This window comes from Elephas maximus, chromosome 25 (genome assembly GCF_024166365.1).
Source record: "Elephas maximus indicus isolate mEleMax1 chromosome 25, mEleMax1 primary haplotype, whole genome shotgun sequence".
Taxonomy (NCBI): Eukaryota; Metazoa; Chordata; class Mammalia; order Proboscidea; family Elephantidae; genus Elephas; species Elephas maximus.
Window position 1 is genome coordinate 36,506,243 of NC_064843.1, and position 22,081 is coordinate 36,528,323.

Sequence of the window (22,081 nt, forward strand, 5' to 3'; positions counted from 1 at the left end):
GAGGGCAGATAGTCAGGTGAATAGATCGGATGACAGATGGATGAAGCAAATGGATGGGTGAATGGGTGGGAGGATGAATGGGTGACTAGATAGAGATGGATGAGGATGGGTAGGTGAATGGAAAGATGGGCCCAGGGCCATGCCTAATGGTAGGCAAACCTCCAGATAGGTTCCAACTCTTCTCTGCATGTCCCTCAACCCCATATCCTCTGATTCAACTACCAAAAGCTCATTGGTACTTTTTCAACTCAGTCCCACCCTTAAGTGCCAACTTGGAGCCATTCGCCAGAACCAAGGAGGCCCATCCTAAGCAGCAGGGAGGAGCCCAGTGCCAGGAGACAGGATCTGCAGATTCCCACCCCAATTCTGCTGCTGTGTGGCCTTGGGCCAGTCAGATCCCCTCTCTGGCTTCCGTTTCCCATCTGCACTGAGAGCATTTGGTACAGCTTTGCTCTGAGGTCTGTCTTGAGATGTGTCCACATCTGATATACAGCCAGCGGGGATCCTTCCAGGGCAGGACGAGTCTCATTCATCCTTGCATCCTTGCATTCTGGAATCCCAGTTCCTTTTCTCTCCAGCAAACACCTATCCATCCTTCAAAATTCAGCTCAGATGCCACTTCTGAGAAGCACCAAAGGCACAGAGACAGAGAGACATAGACTCAGACAGACTCAGAGAGACAAAGAGTGATGGCGTGAAAGATAGATTTGGATAAACAGAGAAAGAGAGAGAGAGATCAAGGCAGGGAAGAGGGTGAAGGCAGGACAGGACACAGAGGCTGCCCAGGCCAATCAGGTAAGTTTGGGACTCAAAGCTACAGTAACTAGGCACAAGCGCCCTCACCTCCAGGCACTCCTGCCTGAGGCTGGGGAGGGCATTGAAGGCAAATGCCGGGGCAGCCCCTGTATGACGGAGGAAGAAACCAGCCAGGAGGTACTGAGATAGGCAAGCAGTTTATTGAAAGCTCAAGACTTGCCACTGAGACCCCAGAGCCTTCTCGAAGGCAGAGTCCTGTGGCTAGCCCTGCAGTCCCCACCCAGATTGGGGCAGAGTTTCAGGGCCAGAGTGCCTGGGTAGGCCTAGTGGAGAGGGGACACTGATGACTGATGCTCTCACCAACACAGACTAGAGTTAAAAAAAAAAAAAAAATTTTTTTTTTTTTGGAGACTGGGAGGGAAATTGAGGCAGAGTGGGCAGTGGACAGGACTCTGGAAGTCAACAGGAAGGGATGGCGGCCACCTCCCCACCTCACGATGCCACGGTCAGCACAACGGCATTCTGCAAGGAGCAAGAGTTCTCTGTTAGACCCCTGTCATACCCCATCCCTGCAGTCAACTCTGTACCCTCCTCCCTGGGCCCTAGGGTTAGCACTGAACCTGGAACCCAGTAGGCACTCATTAAATATCTAGGAAACAGATGCATGAATGGGTGAATAAATGACACTGGTGTAGGACAGATTGCTGACTTTAAGACTTAAGGAGACCCTAGTTCTAGTTCTGCTGCTAATTTACTGTGTGACCTTGAGCCAGAAATTTGACCCCTCCCAGACTTAGACCTCCTCTGAAAAATCGGTGCAGAGTTCTCTAATCTGCCTACTCCCAGGGCCATTCCAAGGCTCAAAACTGTGCTGGGTTGAGAAAGATTGTGAGGTCATGTTTATACTGAGCAAGAAAAAGTATCATGGTAGATTAGCCATGTCTGCCACAAGCACAGGATAAAGGAGAGACAGCCCATGTATTCGCCACCTCAGGACCAAGGTAACTCTGATTCTGTGAGAATCTGAAGTTCCATCCTTGTAGACCAGAGTATGTGTCTGAATTCAACAGGAAAGAACTCTGTGACTGATTAGCAGTGTTTGCCATGAGCAAGGAAGGCGTGAGAGCACACATATCATGTATTTGCCATCCCCAAATTAAGAACTTTTAATTCTCTGAGCAATTTAGAAAATGGTGCAGGCTAAAGGGTGAGGCATAGAATTCCCCTCATGGATTTTAAGCAGGGCCCCCTATAGACAAGCGAAAGGCTCATTTGGGCCAAGTCTGCATGGGAAACTCACCTCTATGATCTCCAGGGCCGCATTGGCAAAACTGACATTGAGAACCTTAGGCAGGGGGATTCCAACATTCACATCCACTGTGAAGAGGGAATGGTTGAAAGCAAAGGTATATAGAGGGCTAAGGTGACCTATTTCTACCACTTTCCTTAAACCAGCCATTTCTTTTCTTCGGGACTCAGTTTTCCTGTTGGAAAACTCCTATTCATACCTCTAAACCCAAACAAAAATGTTCCTTTTCTATATTGTCATCACTGGCTCCCCTCAGAAAAGCCTCCTTGAGGCTCCCTCGGCCCCTCGTACATCCTGGGTCATCTATAGTCTAAACATTTATTTATATAACTATTTCCCACTTGATTAGGAGCTTGAGAACAGAACCAGGTTAGACGCATCTAGACCCATCTCTGACCCAGAGCTCAGCATGATGTAGGTACTAATCAATGTTGTTTGAATGAAAACATTGGTGCCTCAGTTTAAGCATCTTAGCAATGGGAGGACCTCAGTGTCCCCATCGGAACAATGAAGAGAGGGAGTAAATCAGACAATCCCAAGTTCAGATACTCCATACATCCAAGAAGACAATTAAGGCTACCCATACCGTTGAGCTTCGGCACATAGGCCGCCCGGATCACATTGCTGAGCCATTCCTCTAAACGGGACGCCTGCAACAGAGCACACAGAAGGCTTCACAGGAAGCAGCTCATCCCTTCCCAGGGAAGGAAATCCAGAGGTCCAGCTGCCCCAGACTCCCTCAAGCCTGGAGACATGGCTCCTGGTGGCAGTACGGCTTATTCAGGTGGGTTGTCCACCATCACCCCAAAGGTGACTCTGATTTAGGCCAGCATCAGCCTCGGAAGGAGATTGGAAGGGGCACCTTCCTAAAGGAAGGGTCTCCAGGGGCTGGAGGGGGCAGTGCCTGAGAAAGAGGGAGAAAGATGCCCAGCTCTCGTAGAACTCTGTGAGGTCAGACCTCAGTCAGTTTGGGGACCCTTAAAATGTTCTAGAACCTGAGGCCATCATGAGATTCCAGAACCTCAGAACTCTGGGAGAAGCAGGAACCTCAGGGCTCTGTAGGGCTCTGAAATTTTAGAACTTCCTGAATTTGGGAAATGTATTATTTTTACTATGAAAAGTTTCAGAGTTTTAGACCTTTGTGAGGTTCTAAATGTTTACAACTTTGTGAGGTTCCAAGACCTTGGAAGATCATGAAATTTACTTTCCTCAGTGATCACTGTTTTACACACACACGCGCGCGAGCGCGCGCACACACACACACACACACACACACCTGCGCTGATATTTGCCCGCTCTGTCTGGCTTGAGCAAAGCCCAAACTGAGGCCAACTCAACCATATGAACCGTGATTCATCCCCACCCCCGTTCCAACCCCGACCTAAAGACCCTCACCACCACCAAGCTGCTCACCCTCCCAGGAACTTACATCGAAGGCCTGGGAAAAGGAGGAGGCCAGCTTGACCCTGAGCCTGATGGAGAGGAAACAGATATGAGGGGCCTGGTTCCCACCTCCAGCTGCTGAGAGCCACCCTGCTCCCCGATGAGCTCCACCCTTGGCCTGCCCCAACCACAGCTCACAGGGATCAGGAAACAGGGATACAGGCCCAACTCTCCCTCTATCCAGCCTTGACTCAGAGACTCAGTTCTCCTGCCTGTAAAATGGATCTGGAGCCATTTAACCTCACTTCTGACACATTCTGACTGTTTCCGGGACTCCACGGTCTGACTCTCAGCTGTCTGACCCTAGGCAAGTGGCTGAACCTCTCTGAGGAGTCACTCTCAGAGACTGAGCGATAGACACAGGATGCCCTGCATGGAGCATGAACTCACTAAATAGGCAGCAACACACCGATGGACCACAGCTGGCCCAAGTGCAGGTCCAGAGCTGGACCAGAGCCAAACATGGGTCTCTACCTCCTGAAGGGCTGAGGCACGAACTGTCCCCAGGAAGAGGGAGATTACCCCAGGTGGTGGGCAAGGCCCTCTGTCCAGGGTAGTGACCGGGCAGCAGTGAGGGCAGTAGGAGCCCAAGGGGCCTGAGGGGGCACTGACATGGGGTCAGGTGAGCACTAGGTGCCTGTGGCTCAGGACAGGCAGATCCCAGAGACCCCTGGGAAAGCTCTTGCATCCATGCAGGAACAAACAGCCCCAGGCTCCGGGCCATTGTCAGAGCACTGGATCTGAAGTGTGGAGGCCCAGACTGTAGACATGGTCCCACAGACAACCCAGCACATGAGCCTGGGTCTATAGCATGTTCTACAACCTGTAAAGTGCCATATGCATGGAATGAAGGATTGCTATTGACCTCATCACCTCGGTTACTGTTATTATCATGATGTCTAATTACCATGATGATGGGAAAGGAGATCAGAGAAGTAACAAGTCACAAGACTAACAAAGCATTTTACAATATTCCAGTCCAGCTAGTCCAGTGGTTAGCATCCGGGGCTGATAATTCAGGAGTTTGGACTCCATTTCCTGCCTGGTTGGTGGCACAGTAGTTAAGTGCTACAGCTGCTAACCAAAAGGTCAGCAGTTCAAATCCACCAGCCACCCCTTGGAAACCCTATGGAGCAGTTCTACATATAGAGTTGCTACAAGTCATATAGAGTTGTCATGTAGAGTTGCTACAAGTGGGAATCCACTCAGCAGCAGTGGGTCTGGTTTTTGGTTATCTTCCAGGTCTAAGTTGTGAGCAGCAATGGGGTGCAGTGGGAGAAGCCCGGCTCTGAAGTCTCCCTTTCCGAGGCCCAGATGCCTCGTCCGTAAAATGGGCTAACGTGGTCTCCCCTCAGGCAGGTCCTGAAGGCAAGGATGAAGCTGGTAGGACACGTGGACTCTAACTGATGCTCAATAAATGGGAGATGGGTCCTGATGGTCCCTAATTCTTGTACCTAAAGCTGAGCCCCAGGCCCCACATTACCTACCGTTCCAGGGACAGGGAGATGTGCAGCTTGGTGGCCGAGGGAGCCAGCTGGGCATTTAGAGTCATAATCTGCATGGGAAAAACGGTCAGAGGTTACCCTCAAAGTCAGCAGAATGAGCTGGAAGGACAGGTCTTCCTAGGAGACAGGTGGCCAACAGTGAGCATCACCACCCATCCTTTCCCTCACACTTTCTGAGGCCCTAGTGTGTGTTAAGCTCCGTGCTGGGCACTGGGGAGGTAACTTAAAGGTTCTGGTGTTGAAGAACCAGAGCCTGAAAAGTGAGGGCGATCGGTGTGTACGAGAGGAAGCCTTAGGGCTACAGAGCTTGGAGGAAACTCTCGGCCCAGCCTGCAGCAGGGGCAAAGGGGTTAGGGAAGGCTGCCCCAAGGAGGTGACACCTGAGCTGATTCCTGAAGGATGTGCAGTTAGCCAGGGAAGGGGGGAAATGGCACTCCAGGAGGTGGACCCTGAACAGACAGGCAGGGAGGTGGGACCTGGGCTACCTCAAGTAGCTGAGGCTTAGGGTGCAGGATGGGAAAGGCTGAGAATGAGGCAGGAGGGCATTGAATGCCAGGGTCAGGAGCTTGGCGATGGGGAACCAGGGCAGAAGGAGAGCAGGAAAGGGACCTGCCTCTGCCCAGATGTGTGTCTGAGAAAACTAGTGGAGGGTGGGCTGGAGGGAGCTGGAGGGTTGTCCAAGAAAGAGCTGAGCACAGAGGGCTAGGGAGAAGGGAGCAATGCCTGAGAGTCCAAGGAAGAGTGCACAGGCCTCCGGTCCACAAGATGTGTGATGAGGGAGCAGGTGGGAGTCTAGGCAGGCACTCAGGTATCAGCCCAGGTGAAGGCAATGGGGGAAAGGACTTTCCTGTGCTGTGCCACGTGGGGCCTCCCCTGCTGAAGTCAGGAGGAATCCCCCCGCAGCCTGGGGTGGGCCAGCCTCACTCAAAGCCCCAGCACCAGTCCCCTGTCCCTCAGCCACTCACCCCATTCAGCTCAAAGAGGGCTTCAGGAGTCTTTTTAGGGACATAGAACAGCACGTGGATGGCAGCTGGGATGGAGACCGTGGCCTTCTTGTTCTGGAGTGTGAAGGTGGGGGCTTCCTTCACCCGCAGCGAGAGCAGGAGCTGCTGGCCTGGGGGCAACTTCCCCAGCGCCTGGGGAGAGGCAGGGCGGAGCAGGGACATGAGGGCAGCTTAGATGCCCCGCTAATAGAATCAATCAGGCAGTCAACACTCCTGAGCACCTACTGTGCGCCATGCTGAGCACACACGTGATGCCTGAACCAGAGAGCCCTGACATTCTGGCAGGGAGACATCAACCCGTGGAAGCACCTTATCTTAGACTCCCAGTCTCACTCAGGGTCAAAGTCCTCACCCAGGCCCTCCAGGTCCTACATGATCTGTCCCCTGCCCTCTTCTCAACCTCACCTCCCTCCATTGGCCCCCTCATTCTCTCCTCTCTGGAGTCACTGGCCACCTCATTCACTGTTCCTCCAACCTGCCTGGCAGCTTCCACCTCAGGGCCTTTGCACTTTCTGTCCCTGCTGCCTAAAATGTTCTTCCCCAGATACAGCAGGGCTGCCACCCTCACCTCCGTTGGGCCTCTACTCAAACATCCCCTCCTCAGTGAGGCCTCCACACACACACGCCTGCTCCTAATCCACCTCACTCCTCCATTCTCCATTTTCTGTCACTGTTCATAATCTACTTATTTATTTGTTCCGTGCCTGTCGCCTACTGCCTTCTCCCCCCGCCCTGGAATGGCAGCCCCTCGGGCATCCTCAGCACCCACCACAGATCCTGGGACATAGTATGTGGTCAATAAATATAAACTGATGTGCAGAATAAATCCTATAATTAGGAAATTCTGAGACACAGAATCATCACCCTCAGGACACTTGAATGATGGAATTTGGGGACCAATTCCTCAAGCCCAGGCTCCCAGAGTTGCAGGATCATAAAGACAGAGAATCGCCAGATTCCACCATCACGTGTCTACAGGGTCTGGAGCCATAGAACCAGATGCAGAAGGGGTGCTGTGAGGTTCTGATGCTCAGAGGCTAGCGAGTGGAGAACAAAGGCTTCAGCCCCAGAGGCAAGTCCAGCCTCCCCGAGCTGGAGGGACACTTCCCCCTCTGCTGCCTTCACAGGCCCCTGTGCTGCCGCCTCTGCCTCCCCCAAGTCTCTCAGCTACCTTACAACCCCTGCCCCAGGAGGTTCTTCTCAATGTCTAACCTCAATCGGCCCTTGCGCATGACTCCACCACCCTTTAGCCAAGGGACTCCAACCACATCCCACCAAGGGTGCTTTGAGTCACCACCACCTGTAAGGACTCACAGAGCTTGTCTTCTGCTTCCCTAAACTCAGCTGCCCCCTCCACCCCCTCCAGTGGAAACCCAGGGCCCCTGGGCCCCTTTCCAGCCCTTGTTAGAATCTGCTATCTTGTAAGGACTTGTAGTAGTCATTTCAACTTCAGTATGAATTCAGATTCTCACAGCTGGAAAGTGGCTAGTCCAGCCCCAGGTGAACAGAGAGGAAACCAGAGGCCAGGCCCTGCTGTCACATACTGATGCCCACCAGTCAAATCTCCCTGACTCTCCTCCTTTCTCTTCCCTCCCTAAGGCCAGCCAGTACACTGAGTCTTCTCTCTGGGGACAGAGAAGATCAGGACCAAGATGAAGTAAGGCAGTCGAGGGAGAGGGCTCAGTAAACTGCAAAGAATCCCCCCATCCTGACCGCTGCCTGATAGAGAAGGAAAAGCCACAGGATGAACGTTCAATTGACTTCCAAACCCCGATCTTTCCTCTCCAAGGAAAACCTACTGTCAGGAAACAATAAGGTATCAGCCATTCACACTTTAGTGTGAATTTGAACTCAATATTCAAACACAAGCTGCCTGGAGTGCTATATTAAGAAAGATTTTAGGGGTTCACTCAGGTGCATCAGATTTGCAATGATAAAAGCCCACACTCCCAAACAGGACAGGGTCACTCACCTCAGGGACCAAAGCTGCCAGGTCCGTGGTTGTCAGTGGGACATTGCTGGGAACCTGGACCCAAGACCAAATGGGAGGAGGTGTGAACACAGCCACAGGACAGGAATCTCTCAGCACACACAGAATAGTTCTGTCCACACACAATACCAATTACACATACATCCCTACAAACACCTCTGTTTGTTCTATCAGCCATCGATCGCTGAGTGTTTACTACATGCCAGGCACATGCTAAGAGCTTTTCATGGCTTTGTTCACTTCACCTTTACAACAGTTCGAAGAGGCAGATGCTCTGATTACCCCCATTTTACAGGTAGGGAAACTGAAGCTTCTGCCTAGGGTCCTACAGCAGGTGAGCTTTTAACCAGAGCCTTTTTTTTTTTTAACCGGAACCTTTTAACCACTCTACCAGAGCTCCCAACCTGAAGGCCCAGGGACCAAATCTGATCACAGACATTTTTGCCTTTTACCCAGACGGTATTTTCAAAAACTACCGATTTGCTTGCAATATTTATACATCTGGAAGTTGCACACAAACTTGCCAGTTCCTGGCTAAAAAGTTGGAAAATCTGGTCACACTGGCCCTGTACTCCCTCCCCTCCAGGCAGCTGAGTGGCAGCCACACAAGAGATGGGGCCCAGGCCCCCCAGTTCACCACAGTCCTGTTTCCCTCATCCTGCCACCTGGCTGCCCCCGGGCCCTGGGGTTCGAGACACCTGAACTCCATATCTTAGCCTCTCAGATCAGACTGTTCTCACAGAATAAACACAGACACTCTCCTGGTCAGAAGGACTCTCAGATACTCACCCAGCACTCAGCTGTCACCCCTTAGGGGTAGGCAGCACCCAGGACGTGGCCTCTGAGATCCCTTTCTCTCACCACAACAATCGCATGCACACATCCATGCCCGCAGGCTGCACACACACACACAATCTCACACATGGAGCCTTTAGCTGACTATGGCTCCCCTAGCAAAAAGACACCTGTTTTCACTCAGGGCCCTGTCCCAAAATCCCAGAGGCCTTCTGAGTACTCTCTGGACCCCACCCTCAGGGAGTGACCAAGCCCTACTCCACTGGGTTTAAACCTCGAGTATGGAGCCCAGGAGGTCAGAGTTCACTGCCTCTGGAGAGGGCTGAGACCAAGAGAATACCTCTGGGTGGGGCTTCTGGGGGCTGGACCTTCCAGACATCTGTGAGGATGTGAGACAGTCCAGAATTGCGATAGGGAGGTCTCAGAAGCTTCAGAACAAATGTCCAAATGAACTTTGGCTCAGTCTAACCCTAGTTTTCTTCTCTACAACTCAAATTTACTCCTGAGAAAGCAGTAGGAATGTTAACCATTTACACTTTAGTGTAAATTGTGGCTTCAACTCTGGAAGGGCTCATCTGGTGTAGGGATTCAGAATTGGCTTCATTTCATAGGCTAGTTCTAACCAATTGAATGTGGCTTCCTAGAGTGAGGTATTGAGAAGGAGTCAGACGTCTCGTTCAGGTTTAGCCAAATCGAGGGCCGTGATCGGTTAGCAATGTGTGCCACAAGCACAGGAGGGAGCAGCAGCCACGCGTATGCTGTAAACTTGTCCAACTCCGAGGACAGAGAAGAGGGCTTGGCAAGGCTGAGCAGGGATGATGTGACTAGGTCAGTGCTGGCATTGCCAAGACAAAACAAGGCAGGGAACCTACATGCCAGCATTCCCTGCTGCCACACTTACCAGCTCAGGGGTGATGTCTATGTCAAGAGCACCGTTGGTCTGTAGGAGTCCAAACACGGTGTTGAAGAGGTACAGTGGCACTGTCACTTGGGATGTATGGTCCTCCTTGGGAGGGACCTTGATGGGCTTAGGGGGCTTGGGAAAGTCAATGATGTCACCGGCTACGCTCTTTACGATGGGCTGCATGTACAGGAGAAAGGATATGGAAAGGTTTCAGGGCTGCTCATCCACCCAGCCTTGACCCAGATCCCCTACACGGCCCCCCACCAGGTCCCCACCCCACACCCAGCTTCAGGCAGGGCCTCTGCACGCACTCACATTGATATCCAGCTCTATGTACTGGTTGGAGATGAGTGGCAGGGTAGCCAGAGAAAATTCCACGGACCCAAGGGCCCCAAGGGGCACCAGGCCTGCATGGAGTTGGGCGGCGGGGGGGTGGGGGTGGGCCAAAAGAAAGACTCCGTGAGCGCAGGCCCTAATAACAGTTTCTATTTCCATTTATCAAGTTCCTACTAAACACCCAGCACAGTACTAAATATTCACTTGAATGCTACTGTCATCCCAGGCAAAGGAATTCGCCAGCTAAGGCCATACAAGCCACACAGTGACAAAGCCAGGATTCAAACCCAGGCCTGCCTCTCCTTCAGAGATGGTGCCACTAACCACATTGCTGCCCTGCCTTTCTCAAGTACCACCACAGACAGAGACATATCTGTACCAAGTTTTCTGTCCTTACCCTGGTTGTGCCTTCTTAAACTTTTCAAAACCCTTTTGTGAACCAAAACACATCTGTGTCTCCATAGTGCTCAGGGAGACTGGGGCCTGCTGTGGCTTTAAGCTCTCTGGGCCTCAGTCATCTTGTCTGTCCTGTGATGACGTTAGTAATAATATCTGTCTCATGTTTCTGACAGTGACAGATACACTGCAGATGCTCAGTAAAAACGGGCCTGAAGCCCCCACTAGACAAAGAACTGCAAGGCTCCAAGTCCCCATGCCCTGCTGAACTGCCTCAGCTCAGGACTCCACCATGTGGTGTTCTCAAAATGGCAGCCTCATCAGTGTGAGGAGAAAGTGAAAGATTCCAGAATTCTGCCCCTCCCCACTTCCCTTAGTACCCCCACCGGCTTGGCAATGGCAGGGAGGGGGAAGGGGGCACAGAGGAAGGGCTACCCCCAACTTACTCAGCACAGAGCCCAGGAGCTCATTCACCACACCCAGCATGCTGTCCACCACAGGGCAGAGCTATGTTGGAGGAGAGAGACATTGCAGGAAAAACAAAAGTGAACCCCAGCTTGGCACAGGGGCAGCTGCATTTCCTTTAAATGATTTTCTATGCGGTCCCAGGGACCAAGGCTAGGTGGAATGTGAACACTAATGGGGGATGCAATGTGTGAGACAGGGCTGGAACCTAGGCTTCAGCTTGAAGTCTTGGAAGACAGAGTGAGGACAGCAGAGGGCCAGGGCCCCCAAGCCCTGCTTACCTTTGTTATACAGGTCCCATCAGTAAACCCCAAAAGATGCTGGGCGGAGGGGTGACACATTTCAGAGGCTGGTTAGGGTGTGGGGACAAGGCCTTCCTTTGGTAAGTTAAAGGTGGCTGTGGTTCCCTTTGAGGTCTCAGGCCTCTTCTCTCATCCGCAGGTGGGCACAGAGAGGCCAGGCCCTGGGGTTCCCTGAGACTCCTAGAATTATGGCCCCCAGAGGGGTGCCTCCTCTCCTCCACCAGAGAGTCAGGCCTGGGTCCAGAGTGTCCACCATCCATGCCCCTGCATGTTTCCTGAAAACCCCTGTGCCATGAAAACCAGGGGGCAGGTGGTCAACTTCCAGTGCCCTGAGTGTAGGAATCACAGAATCTGAGGCCCCCAGTCCATCAGAGTCCAGCCCCTTCATTCTACAGCTGGGGAGAGCCAGGCCCAGAGAAGATGGGCAACTTGCCCAAGGCCACACAGCCCAAGGCTCACAGAGAGACAAGGGGGCTGTGGCAGTTAAGCTTAAGGCCCCAAAGCTGGGGCCTCTGGGGTCAGGCACGTCAAAATCGAGAGAAGGAAGCCAGAAAGGGCTGTGCTGGGCAGGAGAGCAGCCACCTTGGCACCAGCCTTGTATGGCCTGTAGGAAGGAGGCTCCAGGCTGGCTGGGCTGCCTAATTGCGCAAGAGAAGCCAGAAATCCGGGTTGTTAAGAGAAATTCGGGTTGTCAAGAGAAATGTTGGCAATGAACTCTTATTTTAAAAACCTCTTTTGAGCCACACAAAACCCATCTTCCAGCCTATTTTTCCAGGGATCCAATTTAAGGGCTCTGGTTTAAATGCATCCACCTGAGAGTGCCTGGTAGAAGCCCCCCTCCCCACCTCCACCGGCTGAGAGCTTCCCACTTCTGCTGAGTTTCTTCAAGCTCTGGGTAGCTCTGCTAACCTTCTTCCCATCTCTGCCAGCTCCATTGCAGACGTTATTCCCAAGGACTTACAAGGGAGGTATAGCCAGGCCTGGGGGCCAAGAGGTTGTGACACCCCCTGCTGGCTGTGTGGCCCTGGCAAGTCCCTGCCCCCTCCAGCCTCAGCGAAGGCAGTGTTGGGGTTGGGCCAGACCAGCTTTCCTCAAGGGTGGTTTTGTTTCCCCCAGTGGAAGCCGAGAAGGCCATGGACAAGGATCCTCGGTCTGATTAATCATAATGTGTCTAATTTCTGATGCCTTAATATATAAAAATTAGATAGGTGATTTTCTGGATGCAATTGTTAGGAACAGGGCTCAGTTTAAAATCATCAGGGGAATTAATTTAAAGCTAATTTAAAGAAAAAAATCAACTCAATAATAATACGAATGGCAAATATAGAACAGGGGGTAAGAAAATCACCTGAATTTGTAAGCAGGGGACTGGAGCTATCTGGAGCTGTAAACTCAGGACTCGGGGCTAGACCCAGCCACAGACACAAAGCTGGCAGCCAGGGAAGCCAAGGGGCAGGCCAGGATGGGATTACCCAGAGGTGTGGAAGGGAAGTGCAGCCTAATCCAGCTGGCGCCCGGCTTTAGGTAAAGCTGAGTTGGCGGGTGGGGCGCAGCCCAGGGGGAGGAGCATGCCTGCTGCGGCCCCCACACTCACCAGTCCCGGCAGCACCTTGAAGAGCGTCTGTTCCACGACCGCAAAAAGTGGTGCGGGCAGCAGCCTGGACAGAGCGAGATGTGTGAGGGCGTGGCCATGGCATGGGGGAGCACCAAATAGGCGACGGATGATGGGAAGGGTGGGCGCTGGGGGTTCTGCATGTCTTCCACCTCCTCTCTTGGTGGGATTGGCTGGAGCTTTGGATTTAAAGCTGATCATGGGCCATGGGGGGTTCCTTCCCCACCTGGCTTCAGTTTCCCCATCTGCACCAGGCCCGCCTCATCGAGTTGTTACAGCCGAGATTAAACTGTGTCTGGTCTACAGTCTGTGCTCGATAAGTGTCTGTTCTCTTTGTGTTCCTCAACATTTATAAACAAGTGACACGTGGGCCGAGAACAGCACCTGGTTCAGAGTAGGGGCTCAGAAAATATTTGCTGAAGTAATGAATGAATGAGGCAATAGCTTGAGGATGGGAAGTATATGCAGACCCACTCCGGTCTGTTTGGAGACCATGGGGTGCAGGCCTGGGTGGCAATCACAGGATCGCAAACACAGGCTGCCCAACCATCCAGAGCTCTGCTCCCTCCACCCCAGAGGAGTAGGATGGAGCTGCTGGAATTCAAGGAGCCCAGAGACCTGGCCTGACATCTCCTTATTAAGGTCCTTCCAGAGTCAGGCTCAACAGGGGCATTTAATATGGCTAACCCTATTCCGACTCGACGGCAGTGGGTTTACCCCTATTCCTAGGAGCTAACATGGAGCCATTGGATTACCCTTCACTGTCCAGGGCCACCCAGCAAAGACTGGGGATGATTGGGGGTGCAGGATTCGGTCTGGAGTGTAGAAACTAATGGGGAGACACAAGGTGTAAGGCAGGGGAGAGGGCAGGTGCAGCTGGAGGTAGGTACAGAATGCTGGGGGAAAAGCCTTGGACCTGAGCTCTCAGACCAGCCCCATCTCCATCCCTGACTCAAACTCTGTGTATTTGACCTTGGGCAAGTCTCTTGACCTCTCTGAACAGAAGAGTAAGGAAGGGATTGAGTACTGAAAGGATGGGAGAAGAGATGGATGTAAAGGTGTCGGGACCAGCAGGCGGACTCAGAGCCTTCCTGAACATCAACCCCCCCCCCAAAAAAAAAACAAACCCACTGCCATCGAGTCGATTCGACTCATAGCGACCCCATCAAACCCAGGCCCCCATTATACAGATGGGGACACTGACACCCATAAAAGGGATGGAGCTCGTCTGGTGTCACACAGTAAGTCAGGGCCAGAGCTGGGTGTTCCGATGTGCCTGGAGAGGGGACTGGAATCCCTGCAGATAGACTCTAGACAGCCCCAGGCCTGCTCTACCTGGAGGAAGGGGCACCGATCCCAGAGGCCGGAAAAAGGGGAGGGGGGCGCAGGGCAGCCTACGGGCTGGGCAGAGAGGCCTAGCCTGTAGGGACCTCAGTCGGCGGGTGGAACCTGGCCGGGCCGCGAGGGAGGGTAGGTTCAGGCCCCGCCCAGGCGGTCGCTAGGGATGAACCTAGGGGACACCCCCGGTACGCGCGCGAAGCGAGTCAGGGGCGCGGAGCAGCGGGCTCGAGCCTACGACTCACCCCGAGAGCAGGCTGATGTGGCCCAGGAGCGTGCTGCAGCGCTTGAGGATGAGGAGGGGCGTGCCTCGCGCACTCACGCCCAGCGCCACCCGCGACGACACGTTCACCTCGGCGACCAGCTGCAGAAGGCCCCCCAGGGGGCTGCGACAGACGCTCAGGGCGTGGCCAGGCTGCAGGCTCCACCTGCCAGGACGCGCCCCAGCCGCACCCGCCCAAGGCTGCCCCCTGCCCTCCCAGCGGCCTCTGCGTGAGCCCTAGTCCCCTTCTTCCACCCCCTGCCTCACCGCCCCATTCTGCAGGTCCCTGCGCCTCTTCCATTCCCGCTGGCGATCCCCAGACACTGGGGTAGAAGCCCGGGGGATGGTAGGCTAGAAGTCCCTTGGGGGCAATGGGTGGAGGTCCCTGTGGGGTCGGCAGTGGGATGGAGTCTTGGGGAAGTAGTGGGGTGGAAAATTTCTTGAGCAGGAAGTAGGGCAGGCATGGGGAACAGCGGGGTGGGGGTGAGGGGGACAATAGAGTAGCAGTCCCCCGTGAGGCAGTGGGGTGGGTGGGGAACAGTAGGATAAGGCCTCAAGGGCAACTCACCCAGAGCCATGCAGGCCCACCTTGGTGTGCAGGCTCACCTGCACCCCAAACCCCGGCAGCAGTTTCAGAGACACCTTGGGCAGTGTGATCTCCTCAATCTTCAGCCTGGAGTGGAGGGCAAGGAAAGAGCCTTCACTCCTGGACACGCCAGCACTGCCCTCAAGTAGTGCCTGGACCATTCCAGACCAGCTAGGGCCCAGAGCCTGTCTTGAGTGTGCCCCCTTACCATCCCTAACCCATAGGGCCCAGTTTGGACCCCTGGGCCAGCTACCTTGCCTCTCTAAGTCTCTGTTTCCTCATCTGTAAAGTGGGGCTAGTACCTATCTCATAGGGATGTCACAAAGACGCGAGATGATGCAGGTGCAGAAGCTGATACAGCAGGAGCTCAATAAATGTCACAGCGTCATCATCATCATTGGAGGCTCAATGAATTGAAGTTTTCTCCCCACCAGATGCCCATGGCCTCAATCCGGGTGCAGCTTCTGGCTTTGATCATTCCTCCCCACCCCCACCTAGGCTCTCACATAGCAAACCATAGAGAACTTGAAGGCAGGGAAGGGGATAAGGAGGGACTGGTCAGGGCAGGGCTCTTTTGAGCATAGACCTGAAGGAGGTGAGAGATGAAGCCATGCAGATACCTGGATTAGCCCAGAGAGACTACGTAACTTGTCCCAGGTCACACAGTGAATAACTGGAATTGACCCCAGAGCTGGAACCCTCAACCACAGTGGCGCAGCCCCATTCCTTTCTGCCTGGCACACAGTGGACTTGCTATCTTCAGACCCAGATCCTGGGTCTCCCTGCCCACTGCCCCCGCCACCTTGATACCTTCCACTGCCTGCTAACAACTTAGAAAAAGTCAATCTCTTGTCAAGTCCCTGAAGCAAAGACCAGATCCACTCTCCTCTAGGGCACCCATTAAGTGGGCAGTCAAGAGGCCCCACTGCAGGCACTCACCCGGAGAGCTCTTTGACGGTGCCAAAAACCCCTCCATAGCTCAGCAAGCCGCCTCCTCCGAGCAGCCCTCCTGAGCCCAGGAGGCCCTGGTTCACGGATGTGACCGTCCCCAGCACATTCTGCAGAATAGGCCCCCCAACCAGCGAGTTCTGGATGGCTGCAGAGAGGATAGGAAGGTTCTGGAAACTCCTAGGCCACCCCCAGGACCACAGCAGCCACCCTGTTCCTCTGAGCCTCAATCAGACCCCATTTTTTTAATGGGACTGACCCAGAGGTTCCAATTCAAATAATGGAATCCACTGAGCCTGCACTGCAGGGAGAACAGCCACTCACCCTGCATGACACAGGGAAGGTGCTCAGGAAGTGTTTGAATGAATTAATGAATCACATGACAATCCCTTCATGGGGAAAGTGAGGCCCAGAGAGAGGCAGGGACTTGCCCAAAGTCACACAGCAAATTGGGTATGACCAGGGCTCCCGACCCCAGCTGCCTTGCAACACCAGAAGGAAGGGCAGAACCAAAGGAGAGGGCGTATGGCAGCCACCAGCAGCATGATTAAGATAGAGGAGGCCATTCCTGCTCCCATGGGGCACCCCAGACCTGGCTCTGTGAGGCCTGTGAGAAGGGCAGAATGGAAGGGACCTCTCCGTGGATGTGGGGGGATTGGGGCAGGCCAAGGTGGTCTTCCTAAGCATTTCCTGATCGTGACTGCCCTACTCCTTCCCGAGACTCACCCTGAGCTTTTGGGCCCCGAAGTACCAAACACCCAGGAGAGTTCCGCCACCTCAGAAATATGAAGCAGAGACAGTGGCCTGGCCAGGGCCCTCCCCTTAACTTTCTCAACCCTCCTGCATCCGCATCCCAGAGCCAGACACAGCCCCCACACAGCCACAGCCCATATCTGCCCAGTTCACAGCTCAGGAGAAAGTGAACTAATCACCCATTTCAGTCTGTGAAACAAACTGCCTGAAGAAACTCAGCTACTTCCAGTGTCCCGGGAGAATATGCTAAGCAGCTGAGAATCTCAACCTGTTCTTATCTGTTCTAAGCAGGTATATTCCAGCCAGACCCCTCACAAACTGTCCACCTCGGGCTCACCTTTGCCGAGCTCATCCTTGTCGATCCGAGCGAGTGTGCCCATTGTCTCCAGCAGCCCCTGGCACGGAGTCGCTAGACCCCAGAGGAGAAGCAGGGACCACACACCCAACATCCTTGGCCACACACCTATAAGGGAGCAGAAGCAGGAGCTCCTGTGCCCAAGCCTTTCCCTGTACCTTCCCCATCATCAACCTGGGGCCCTCCGTCCCACCTGGTGCAGCCCACGTCAAGCTTCATTCCCAGGAAATCCCTCTCCACCCAAATGCAAGCCACGCTAACATATGCGCAGCACCGTACACTTTCAGAATGCTCTGTGGTCTACAAGGCACTTTCCAAGCTCCTTCTTCATTGCATCACACTTTACAGATAGGAAAACTGAGGCAGACAGAGGGAGGGACGAGGACTTGACCAAGGCCACAGAGCTAATCAGTGACAGGGTGAGAATTCACGCCTGAGTCCATCTGACTTCTGAGCCTTCGTCCTTTTCAGCCCCATGAGCCTGGGCTGCCCTCCAGACGGACAGTTACAGAGGGGCTGCCCCTTCCAGGATAACAGGACGAGAGCTTTAGTTCCTGGACTCGCTTCCCATTGGCTCATGAGGCCATTTCAGAAGGTGCAGCTGATTAAGTACACTCAACACTTAGACTTAACTTCTTCCCCCACCTCCAACTCCAGTGTTGCTGGAGAAAGGAATGGGATGGCAGGCAAGAGATTTTTTTAAGCCAAAAAACATGGCTAATTTACTAGTTTCATAGAATAGGATTTTTCTTTATGGAGTCCATATCTTCCCATCCAATCACGTATCCATGTACCCCTCATGTCTCCCTGCTTAAGCCCTTCAATGACTCCCCACTGCTCTTGGGATAAAACCCAGGTTCCTTGTCATTACCCACAAGGCCCCTGCCTGCCTCTTTGACTTCCTTAGTTTTCCTTAAACATGCAAAGCCCTTTCCCACCTCAGGACTTTTGCACATACTGTTGCTTCTGTTAGGAAGGCTCTTTTCCTGGTTCTTTGCAAGACTGACTGCTCGTCCTTCGGGTTCCAAATAAACGTCACCTCCTCAGTGAGGACTTCCTCTTTCACCTTGACTAAAGAAGGCTGCCTGTCAATAAATATTTCCCAGAGTATTTCTTCTAAGGCACTTATCTCAGTTTGCAATTATGCCTTGTTTGTTTGTGTCTTCTGTAAGCTCCCCAAGGGCAGAGGCTATGTCTAGGGCCTTGTGCACGGCTGTGCACTCTGTATGCTGCAGGGGACGCCTGCCAACGAGGCATTGTTGTTGATAGCTGCCATCGAGTCACTTCTGTCTCATAGCACCCTCATGCCTGCAGAATAGAACTGCTCCATAGAGTTTTCAAGGCTGTGAACTTTTGAAAGCAGATTGCCAGGCCTGAGTCCCAAGGCTCTCTGGATGTGTTCAAACTGCCAACCTTTCAGCTAGTAGTCAGGAGGTTAACCATTTTCACCAACCAGAGATCCTCCAAGGAGGAGAGCAAGGGTGGAATCCAGCCGCACTTTACTCTTCGTCCATTTGCCTGGGCACACAAGCTGTCTGCACAGAAAGGGCATCTTTTCCTCATTTGCACAAAGGTGCCCTACGAGCATCATAGGAACCAGGAGTAACCTTGGCCGTGACTGCGTTGTTTCCACCAGACTCATCCCAAAGTGTCTCCCTGTAAGCTCCAGGTCTCTCATAGAAGGAAGCGTACTCAGAATGGGAGACCAGTCAGCTTCCATGGCTGAGCCAGAAACAGGTACCCCTCGAGCCCTGTCATAGATTCTTGTACCCAGCCCATCCAGTCCTGCTATGACCTTGTACAACAGCTTCTGCCTTGCTCTGGGCCTCAGTTTTTCCACCTGTAAATTGGGATTCCCTCCCTCCTCCCGTTCATCCAGTTCCTTCCTAGGGATGAATTCTTTCTGTGCCCATTAATCAGATGGGACAACAGGAAGGTCACAGGGCCAAAGGCTGGGAAGGGGGACAAAGGGCTGCTTCAGTCTGACTTACCTGCTCCTGCAGCTCCACGAGGGGTGAGTGGGGGCTCCCAACCTCCTGTCAGCTCCTCCACCCACCCGGGCCCAGGGACTGCCCTTATATGCCCACAGTGTCTTGGAGACACAAAGGGGGCACAGCGGCCAGAAATCCGTCAATGTGTCATGTCAGAAGCAAATTGCGGTTTTCCCTGAGGGCCTGGGCTAAGCTCCCTTCTGGGGGAAGAGTGGCAGGGGAGTGAGGGGGCTGGGGTCAGTGCCCAGAGCTGGGGGTGGGGGTGGGGCTCTGCCACGTGCCCAGTCAGCTGCACCTATAGGGTCTCCCTCCAGGTTTCCCCAAGAGCCACCCAAATGGCACAGAATCCAACCTGCTTCTTCCCACCCCCAACTGAGGCCCTGTTCAGGCCTGGCAGAGAGACAGCCCTGGGACCTGGAAAGAGGCACTCTCAGCCAAGTCAGAGAGGGGAACCAACTCTACCCCACATCCCAAGACCCAGTGTCTCCTGGGCACCAGAGCAGGCTGCTTTTGTCCCCTTCCAGAGTCTGGTCCAGATGATGGTGGTTAGAAAATGATTCATCCATTCATTCTATAGCTCGTCCTTATGGAACATCCACTGTCTGCTAAGTGCTGGGGATACAGCAGTAGACAAGGTGACAAAGCCCTAGCCCTCAAGGAGCTGACTGGTAGAAATATAATGCAATTTTAAATTTTCTAGTAGTCACATTCAGAAAAAGGAAAAAAAATTTTAAACAGGCAAAACTAATTTTTAGTAGTATATTTTACTTAACCCAGTATATCCAAAATATTATCATTTAGCATGTAATCACTATAAAATTTTGACGAGCTAACTTACATCCTTTTTCTCATACCAAGTCTTCCAAATCCACACACAACACCTTCGTTTGAACTTGCCACATTCCAAGCTCAATAGCCTCACGTGGCAACGGGTGGCCATATTGGACAGCGCAGCTCCAGAGGGAACAAACAGGGCATTGTACAGTGAGTCAGAGCTGACGAGAAAGGAAAGCAGGGGAGGGCTGTGGGGGTGGGTGCAGCTTTCAATATGGTGGTCGGGGGGGCCTCATATTTGAGCAGGGGCGCTGTTGGCCTAGATGATGCAAGGGACAGAGTCAGGTGGATGTCTGGAAAAAAGCCTTCCAGGCAGAGGGAGTCCCAACTACAATGGCCCTAAGGTGGGGTGTTTCAGGAACAGCAGAAAGGCCAGTGTGGCTGGAGGCGGGAGGGCAAGGGGCAGTGGGAGAGATGGGGCCAAGGTGAGGGACCCCACAGTTTACTATAAGGACTATGGTTTCTACTTACGAGTCTTCTGCAAGTACTGGCTTAGGTATCACCTCCTCCAGGAAGCCTTCCCTGTCCCCCAGACTGGGTGAGGCCCTACCTCAGCCCCCCACAGCCCCCTGGGATTCCCTCTCTCAGAGTCTTCGACATACTGGGCAGTAGCTGTGTGTCTGTGTGTTTGTTTGTGGGTCCATCTCCTGTGTGGGGTCTGGAAGAAAGCAGGGAGATGAGGTGGGCAAGAAACTAGGTAACAGTTTCTTCCTTTCCAAGAGGCCTGGCTGGACAGTGGTAAAGATGGCGAGTGTATGGGGGGGGACAAGGGGCATTTGCCTCATTCACCCCAATAACCGCCAAACCCCTAACCCTATAATGTTCATCCCGAGGGTCACTCAATCAAACCACTCCTTTTTTTATAAATAAAGTTTTTTTTTTAATTTTAAAATTTTATTATATAAAACGCGTACAGAAAAGGGCACAGCTCAAATGAATTTTTATAAATTGAGCACTTCAGAGGCCCCCCCATGTGTTCCCTCGAAGTCACTCTCCCCAAGGTAACCACTGTCTGACCTCTAACATAGTGAATGAGGTCAGTATGATCTTGAGGTTCACAAAAATAGACTCACACAGAGTGTGCTCTTTTGAGTGTGTCTTCTTTCACACATTGTTGTTGGTCCCCAACTCACGGTGACCCCATGCACAACAAGATCAGACCATTGTGAGCCATAGGGTTTTCATTGGTTGACTTTTCAGAAGTAGATTGCCAGGCCTTTCTTCCTAGTCTTAGTCTGGAAGCTGCACTGAAACCTGTTCAACCTATAGCAGTAAGCAAGCCTCCCCTGACAGATGGGTGGTAGCTGTGCGTGGGGTACATTGGCTGGGAATTGAGCCTTGGTCTCCCCCATGGAAGTCGAAAAATCTACCACGGAACCACCACTGCCCCTCTTTCACACATTGTTATTGTTGTTAGGGGCCGTCAAGTCAATCCCTATTTATAGCAACCCCCCGTGACAGACAGGGTAGACCTACCAATAGGGTTTTCTTGGCTATAATCTTTAGGGAAGCAGATTGCCAGGTCTTTCCCCACCGAGTGGCTGGGTGGATTTGAACTACCCATCTTTCAGTTAGCAGTCAAGTGCTTAATCATTCGGGTCACCCAGGCTCCTATTCACCCATGTTGTATGTGACGCAATGGTTTATTCTTTTTCTTTGCCGTACTACCCCATTATGTGATGAACCCAGCTTGCTTCCATCCTCCTGTGTAGAGACGGCTGGGCTGTTTCCAGTTGTAGGCTGTTATGAATGAAGCTGCTATGAATGTTCTTGCCCAGTCTGTTTGTGAACATGTTTTTATTTTTCATTTCTTTTGGGTAAAAAGCTAGGAGTGGAACTGCTGGATCGCAGTAGCCTATGCATGTGTTTAGCTCTGCTGGACACTGCGCCAATTCCCCAAAGTGGCTGAGCCACTGGGCACTCCCCCCGGCAGTACGTGAGTGTTACCGCTAATCCTCGTGCTCACCAGCACCTGGTACTGCCAACGTTTTTAAGACATTTGTTTGAGAGATGAGAAAGTAAAGCTAACACCAAGTATTTATTGAACACGTACTGTGTGGGGGACACCTAAACCAAAAAAAACCAAACCCAGTGCTGTCGAGTCGATTCCGACTCACAGCGACCCTATAGGACATAGTAGAACTGCCCCATAGGGGGACACCTAGCATGTGATAATCCGTCTAGCCATCACAACAAG

At 52.8% G+C, this 22,081-nt stretch overlaps 1 protein-coding gene across 1 annotated transcript; it reads right to left on the reverse strand.

Moving 5' to 3' along the window:
- Positions 1 to 1,209: 1,209 nt before the first annotated feature.
- Positions 1,210 to 17,159, reverse strand: BPIFB3 (BPI fold containing family B member 3). Its single transcript, XM_049869681.1, has 15 exons — positions 17,042 to 17,159; positions 15,943 to 16,099; positions 14,986 to 15,090; positions 14,401 to 14,541; positions 12,800 to 12,863; positions 10,885 to 10,945; positions 10,022 to 10,113; positions 9,704 to 9,883; positions 7,990 to 8,043; positions 5,979 to 6,149; positions 4,996 to 5,063; positions 3,495 to 3,537; positions 2,652 to 2,715; positions 2,057 to 2,133; positions 1,210 to 1,278 (listed from the first exon to the last, which is right to left on the reverse strand). The coding sequence occupies exons 1-15, from the start codon at positions 17,151 to 17,153 to the stop codon at positions 1,249 to 1,251; spliced, it is 1,419 nt and encodes a 472-aa protein (XP_049725638.1). The 5' UTR covers positions 17,154 to 17,159; the 3' UTR covers positions 1,210 to 1,248.
- Positions 17,160 to 22,081: the final 4,922 nt, after the last annotated feature.

What these genes read in the sequence shown, in the direction of transcription:
- BPIFB3 (XM_049869681.1), bottom strand. Translation starts at nt 17,153, where the DNA reads ATGTTGGGTGTGTGGTCCCTGCTTCTCCTCTGGGGTCTAGCGACTCCG. An exon ending in CACATCAGCCTGCTCTCGGG is followed by an intron (nt 12,864 to 14,400) that starts GTGAGTCGTAGG and finishes CGCTCTGTCCAG; the next exon opens with GCTGCTGCCCGCACCACTTT. An exon ending in GCTCCTGGGCTCTGTGCTGA is followed by an intron (nt 10,114 to 10,884) that starts GTAAGTTGGGGG and finishes AACTCCATGCAG; the next exon opens with GCCTGGTGCCCCTTGGGGCC.